The sequence below is a fragment of the Microtus ochrogaster genome, chromosome 2, assembly GCF_000317375.1.
Source record: "Microtus ochrogaster isolate Prairie Vole_2 chromosome 2, MicOch1.0, whole genome shotgun sequence".
Taxonomy (NCBI): Eukaryota; Metazoa; Chordata; class Mammalia; order Rodentia; family Cricetidae; genus Microtus; species Microtus ochrogaster.
In genome coordinates this window covers 67,973,712-67,981,325 of record NC_022010.1, presented here as the reverse complement: position 1 = coordinate 67,981,325, position 7,614 = coordinate 67,973,712, and the positions used below count along the sequence as shown (strand labels likewise).

The 7,614-nt window shown below is 50.2% G+C and overlaps 1 protein-coding gene across 1 annotated transcript in view; it reads left to right on the top strand.

The window, feature by feature from the left end:
* Window positions 1-1,100: 1,100 nt before the first annotated feature.
* Window positions 1,101-7,614, top strand: part of Wrb (tryptophan rich basic protein) — a 16,653-nt gene continuing 10,139 nt past the window's right edge. Inside the window, exons 1-2 of the mRNA XM_005345143.3 lie at window positions 1,101-1,286; window positions 6,823-6,988. Coding sequence (XP_005345200.1) covers window positions 1,185-1,286; window positions 6,823-6,988 — 268 coding nt within the window. The 5' untranslated portion in view covers window positions 1,101-1,184. The remainder of the gene's footprint in view (window positions 1,287-6,822; window positions 6,989-7,614) is intronic.

Genomic DNA, 7,614 nt, shown 5'->3' with positions numbered 1-7,614 from the left:
CTGATTGGATGTAGGCTGGAAGTAGATCAGGATGTATGCTTGCTCCTGGTTGGACCTAGTAGGAAATACTTCAGCTGCTGCTTGATTCGGGGGCATCTTCTGGAAACCCAGAGATGAACCTGGCTAGAGCTCATCCACCTGGTCAGTATTTAATTAAAGCTTGCTTCAAATTTGGCTTTAGATTGTGGTAGTGGTCTTATTCTAGATGGCGCGATTAACAGCAGATAACCATCCATGTTTCCTTGCACCTAACATGTAGAACTAGTCATCATTCTTATCAGATCCTCATTCTCAAGACTCGAACATCCAGAAAACACAGCCCAGTATCTTTTATTTTATCACGTTATTCACCATATGTAAGTGAATCGGGTTCTTTTGTTATGAATATTCATTATTGTCTAATTTAGGTAATTTCATTAAAAGCTCACTGTAAAACCTCCTCTTTTGATTAATAAACTTATTTTTAGAAATACAATTTTATACATTGTTTGTGTTTACTAGTGTTTAAAAAATGTAGACAGGTCATTTATCATGCGGCGGCTGATTAGAAAACAGTTTTTAGTTACTTGCTACGATGAAGCAGGTTTCTATGCATGCAAAGACTTATCCTGAAATAAATTTATTTAAGAATAAAGGTGAGTTGTCTGGCGGTGGTGGCAGAAGTCTTTAATCCCAGTACTTGGGAGGCAGAGGCAGGTGGATCTCTGTGAGTTTGAGGTCAGCCTGGGCCACAGAGATAGTTTCAGGACAGCCAGGGCTACACAGAGAAACCCTGCTTGGAAAACCAAAAATTAATAATAATAAATAAAAATAAAGGTGACGTAATTCGGTAAGAACATAAATAATTGTTCTAGATACTACAGACACAGCGCAACCCAATCACGGTTTGCTAAAACTTGTATGGGCACCACGTGGCTACGGTAGCCGGGAAGGCAAAAGGCGAAGAGGAGTCCTAAGTACCATCCCGCTGAGCCCTAGAGAGGTGAAATGAGCAGGCGCGAGCCCCGGCGGCTTGGTTCCCATGGTGCTGCCGTAGCCGCTGAGCGCCGGCGCAGGCGCAGCTGACAGATCGGGCTCCCGGGGGCCTCAGTCGCGGAGCGGGGCTGCAGTGCGCAGGCGCAGACGAACGCGGCGGCGTGGTCCCTATGGCGCTGCAGTAGCGGTGCTGGTGCGTGGGAGCCGGGATGAGCGAGTCCGAGGCGGACCGCTGGGCGTGGCTGCTGGTGCTGAGCTTCGTGTTCGGGTGCAACGTGCTGCGGATCCTCCTGCCGTCGCTGTCCTCCTTTGTAAGTAGCAGCTGGGGGGTGGCGGATCCCGGGGCGCCGGGCCTTGCCCGTTGTGTGCTGCAAGGTTTCTACCTTCAGCGGCTCCTAGCTTCTAACCGGTCGTCAGGTTCCAATCAACTCCGCTTACTGCGCCCTGGAGGGTGGACTCCCGGAGCCACGCCTTCTGGCAGCAGGAAGCCTTAGATGGGACGCGCTGGTAACCCACTTCCACGCAGCAGTCCCGGGCATGCATCATTACAGGTGCCGGGTCCCCGAGCGGCAGATCCCCGGCTGCAGAGGGCCCTTCCCCCGCCCCATACCCTTATTGCTCAACTCGCGTTTCTTTTTGATTTTTACTTTTATGTCTATGTGTGTTTTATCTGCATGTATGTAAGTGCATCACACGTGTGCAGTGCCTTTGAGGCCAGAAGAGGGGGTTGGATCCCCTGGAACTGGAATCTCAGTTGTGGGTTCTGGGAACAGAACCCATGTCCTCTGCAAGAGCAGCTAGTGCTCTTAACCACTGGGTTATCTCTCCAGCCCCCCAGTCTGTAGCTATTAAAGATTTATTTGTTGATTATTTTATGTGTGTGTTCTGAGTGTATGTATTTGTACCATGTGAATGCAGTTGCCTGTGGAGGCCAGAAGAGATTGCCACACTCTCTGGAACTGAGTTACAGATGGCATACACTGCCACATGGGTGTTGGGAACCTAGGTTCTCTGCAAGAGCAGCAAGTGTGCTTAACTGCCAAGCCATTCCTCCAGCTTGTACCTGTGGCCTTGGAAAACATTCTTTGTAATACACCTGTGAACAAGAACGTTTCCCTGAGTTTTGTGAGCTGGTCTAGCAAATCAGTGGAGCCCGAAGAAGGATCAGAGGAACTCTTAACTTGTAGGTGTGTGACTGGTGATTGGTTTGAGGTGGTGACTGTGGAAATTGACCGCGTCTGCAGGTTGGTGTGGAGAACACCTAGTTAGTGAGCCCACACTTTTGGGATCACAGCAGCCGTCTGTGTGTGGGCAGCGAAGGGAGGGACGGAAACTGGGTCTTCCTGGAGAAGCCTCTCTTCTTCATCCCCTTAATTCGTTTGTTTGTTTTGGTGGTTAGAGCGAGAGCCTTACGTGTTGGGACAGCGACCCTTTGTGGGGTTCATTCCGGTTATTGTTGGGAGCCCTGAACCCCCCAGATCCTGAAATTCTGGTAAACAACTTGTAATGCGTGCAGCTGCTCTGAGCACGAGACCCTCAGGAGTTCCTGCTGGCATGGGAGTGGTTTCTGGTGCGTTTCGCTGGGGCGTGGCTATCAGTTAAGGATCCCTATATAAGCTGCCCTTGGACGCAATAAAGGGGGCATTCCTGTTTCGAGGATGACCTGTGTCTCTGTCTTTGTGTGTTTCACTCTTCAGCCCCTTGCTCCGTTCACGAACTGTATGGTAGGGCATAGAGCACGGACGGGCGTGGTGCGCTACAGGTTATGTGTGTTTTCATCCTTGTTCCTTGTGTAGTTTTATTTTTCAATCTCATGTAGTATGCGTGTGTTTTTGTGTGTATGGGCACATGTATATATATGTGTGTGTGGGCATGTATATATGTGTGTTTGGAGGACTGAGGTTGATATCCAGGATCGTCCTCTGTCAGTTTTCTGCCTTATTCACGGAGGCAGGGTCTCTCCGCCAAACCCAGAGCACACTGATAGGGTAGTCTTACTAGCTAGCTTGCTGTGTGGATTCTGTCTCTATCTTCCAAGGTTGGAATTACAGAGGGGCATCTACTATATCCACCTTTTAGGTGGCTTCCTCATGCGTGTACGGCAAGAGCTTTAACCACTGGGCCACCTCCCTGCCTTTGTGTGGCTCCTTCTCTTCCATCCTGTGTCTCGTGCCGTTTCATCACAGTGGAGCTAAGGAAACAGCTTAGTTGCTCAGGGAGGCCGTGTGTGGCTGTCCTCAGTGAGTTTGTCATGAGTTTCCAGTCGCAGGCAGATAGGGAAGAGATGCAGGTCCTGTTGTCTTCTCAAGGCCTCCAGTATACCTTTACAAGACTCGTCAGGAAGGATTGCCACTTTAGGTGTCCATGCCCGAGTGTTTACCTGGGTGTATAGGGCGTCAGTGCTGAGAGGAGGCACCTGGACCTGACCTGGGCTGTCCCGCAGGCAGTGTGGCCTCTGCCTTGAATCCATGAGTCAAACCCTTTGGGAGTGACTCCCGGGATGGTTGCTGGGTGCAGAAAGATAATGTATGACTTAATATCGTAGTGGAGAACAGCCCGTCTGAATTGGTGTTCAGAACAGGGGAGAGCACGGAGAGATCCTATTTGTTCTGTTGCTGGGTTTCCAGGGAGGGAGCTATTGGGAACACCCTGGTATGAGGCCAGCATACTGCTCCCCACAGTGGTTAGAGCACCTCTATCCCCTGCCTCTGATTTGAAAGACCAAGTGTAACAAATTGATGACAAGATGGTTGGGTTGGGAACGTAGCACCGAGCTTAGGTGTTCAGAATGTAGCCTCCCTCACTGCGATTCTGAGCGGTGACTTTGCTCATGGTCTTCTGGGCATCAGTTCAGTCAGGAGGGTGAGCACCCTCAGTGCTGCAGGGTGACTGCTGGGGTGGGGATGCTGCCTGTGCTTGAGACTGTCCAATTCATAAAGTAGGGTTCCAGCGTTGTTAAGGGGACAAGGATACTCCGTGCACATGCATGGGAGGCACACTGCTCTGATACCCGCGAACTCACATGTACAGATTGGATAGGCTCTCTGAGATGCTTCCCAGGCCTGACATGGCAGACACGGGGCGAGTTCTGATGTTCAAGTGCCCAAGGGACTGCCCTGGCAGAAGTGGAGTGCAGCCCTGAGAGGGCAGTGTGCAGGTGCCCGTGTAGATTTCCTGACAGACCCTACTTTCCTGGCAGGAGCACGCCACACGCACGCCTCACGCACACCTCTGGGGCCCGGCTGGTGTTCACGATGTGTGTTCAGCAGTTTCTAAGTTACCCTTCACTTCTGCTCCAAGCCTGGGCCAGCTCCTTCCAGGACCTGTCTGGAGCATTTTCCTTAGGTATTCCGTTTCTATGGACCAGCCTCTTAGCAAGGTCATTGTTTCGGAGTTTTGGATTGATTGATGATTGATTGATTGATTGATTGAGACAGGGTTTCTCTGTGTAGCACTGGCTATCCTGGAAATCACTGTAGATGAGGCTGGTCTCAAACTCAGGGATCTGCCTGCCTCTGCCAACCAAGTGCTGAGTTTAAAGGCGTGCACCACCATAACTGGTTGGGACGGGATTTTGTGGCTTCCAAGTATTAGGATAGCATAGTAATCTAACAGGATCTACTTCTAGAGCCTTGACTGAGAGGTGTGTTCCTGGGGTGATGGCTGACAGGGCCCTTGAGGGTGCACGATTGGGGAACCAGCATCCCAGGAGGAGATTGGCCCAGCCCAAGGAGTTGCTGTAGATGATCTGGTACTAGTTGAGGACAGCAGACCTCTGGACTTTCCGTCTTTGGGTCGTGGCTCCTTTGTGAGTTGAGACACACCCATGCTGGTGACCTGGGTTGGTCCTTTTTGTGCCTGTGGAATTCCAGGGGGAGGAGCTGGCCTGTTTAATCCCTTCCACCAGCTTGCAGACCTGTCTGGCCCTCGGGGTGGTGGGAAGGAAGGCTAGCATCTGTCCTTCATTTCTCTGGTTGTCTCTACCACCTGAGTCATCTCGACAGAAATTTCACAAACTTACTTAGTGCCTCAGAGTCTCGGTTCTGTCTCCAGGGCATTTGTGAGTCTGGATCACCTAAAAGCTGGTTTTTCTTCTGAGATCGGCCCCAGTGTGCAGTTCCTGTTGGTCTGGAGGTGGCCACGTGCTCCTGGCTGGCCTCGAACAGCAGCTCCTACTGCAGCTTCCCTAGCAATGGGGCTATGGGCATGCACCCCCAGGCCCAGCTTGCTCCTGTTTAAGCAGCCTTTATAGAGCCCCTGATTTTGAACGGTAGCTCTGTGACCACCATTAAATGGTGTATCGGAGCTGGAGAGATGACTCAGTGGGTAAGAGCATTGACTGCTCTTCCAGAATTGAACCTGGGTTCAGTTCCTACCAACCACATGGCCGCTCACAACTGTCTGTAACCTGACACCCATAGCCCAACAACAATGCACATAAAATAAAAATAAATAGAAAGAAATGGCAAAAAATGGTGTATGACCTTTAAAATTATTTATGTACGTATGGGTGTTTGGCCTGCACGTATGACATTGTCTGTATATCACCTGCATGCTTGGTGCCCATGGATTTAGAAGAGGGGGTTGGGTACCCTAGAACTGGAGTCACAAATGGTTGTGAGCCACCATATGGGTGCTGTAAACTCAGACCTGATCCTCTATTTGAAAAAACAAAAAAGTGCTCTCAACCCCCAGGTGCTCTGCATTCTGCCTCGGTGACTTTTAGAGACTTTGGTCCATCCCTGTTTTCCTCTCCAGGGTGGACCAGGCTGGACTAACGCTCCATTTGAGCGGTGGATCGTGGGTAGCAAAGAGAGGCTGTTTTGCATACCTTTTCCATGTACCGGCCTCGGACATGACCTGGTAGTAAGCCTAGTGTACAGCCGCCAGGATGACTCAGTGCTGGCCCCAGCCTAAGGGCTCTGCTGTGTACCTGGACTGTGTGTGCACACTGGAGTGAAGGGTTTGCTTCTTATTGTAAACTGTGGGGGCTCATGGGGCCTCATGTGTGTACCTGGACTGTGTGTGCACACTGGAGTGAAGGGTTTGCTTCTGGCTGTAACTGCAGTTGCCCTATTGTGTGGCAAGCAGAGGGGTCCTCTGAGCCAGGGGTGACACTTGCTGTGGGCCAGGTACACTTCAGATACTTCCTCTTTTCATCTTTAAAAAACAGCTATTCTTAAAAAGTTTGGACAAAATGTCACATGCAGGAGTTAGTCCTACAGTTTAAAAAGAAGTTGTGTTCCCCTGCCCCGCCCGCTGAACCCTTGAAGGTAAGCTTACAGCTCTTTGGTGAGTGAGCAGAGTTCTTGGCTGTAGGGCCAGTGACAAATGTGTCAAAGGCTTGCTTCAGTTTCTCATTAGATGAGGTTCTTTCTACTGTGACTGTGTTTGTGGTGATCACTGATGTCTCCAGTCTGGGGGCGGGGCTTCTGACTCTGGCAGGGGCTCTGCAGAGCCGCTGCTGTGTTTGGAGGGCTCCTGACAGTGTGCTGTTACTGCATCTGACATCCACTGGTATACACAGCGATTCCATTTGATGATGGGGCTGGCCTGACCTGTGCCTTTCTGCTCTGCACCGTCCCTGACAAGCTCTGATAGTTGGTGGGTGCCACCTGGTGGCTGCTGCTGTCCTGCTCTGCTTTGGCTGCAGGGGCTATTTCTGTTTCACATGACTCCCCAGTGTCTTCCTGCAGCCCCTAAATCGTGTAGTTGCTGGGCCTGTTTCGAAGGCCAGTCCTGGATTGGCTGGGTCTCGGTGAGCACACACAGGTCCCCTCTTCAGAGCTGAGGGAACCCACTCTTCTCTATGTGGAAGGACACTGATGCTGGCCTCCTCCCTGCCAGGTGTCCAGGGTGCTGCAGAAGGATGCAGAACAGGAGTCGCAGATGAGGGCGGAGATCCAGGACATGAAACAGGAGCTGTCCACTGTCAACATGATGGATGAATTTGCCAGATATGCCAGGCTGGAAAGAAAGATCAACAAAATGACGGACAAGCTCAAAACTCACGGTACCCATCTTGCAGTCACTTGTAACCTGGCAGGTGTCGTGAGGGCCGATCAGGGAGGGCCTCGGTGGATGGATTTGAGGTGTATGTGTCCTAGAGGGCCTACGGTGATGCGACCTGTTAGCTGTATGCAGCAGGATTTCCACAGTCACTTCTTCCTATTCGCTGGTGAACATTTGCTTTCTAGATCTAGAAATCATCGTAGATTTTTCTTTTTTTCTTTTTTTTTGGTTTTTCGAGACAGGGTTTCTCTGTGGCTTTGGAGCCTGTCCTGGAACTAGCTCTGTAGACCTTTCTTCATCCTCTGTAGATTTTCATTTCTAGGTTTGATGCTTTGCTGAGGAAAGTCCAGATAAAGATCACACAGTTGTTGACTGAGGTTTCTGTCCTGCCTGGTCCCGCAGCCATTCAGTCCCAAAGAAACACACAGAGGCCTACATTAATCATAAACTGGTTGGCCTGTTAGCTCAGGCTTGCTTTCTTCTTTCTTTCTTTCTTTCTTTCTTTCTTTCTTTCTTTCTTTCTTTCTTTCTTTCTTTCTTAATTCCTTAATTTTTTATTCCTGATACTACTACCACAATATGCAGGGCAATACACCTGATGTAATGAAAAGAAAAAGAGAAAGACAG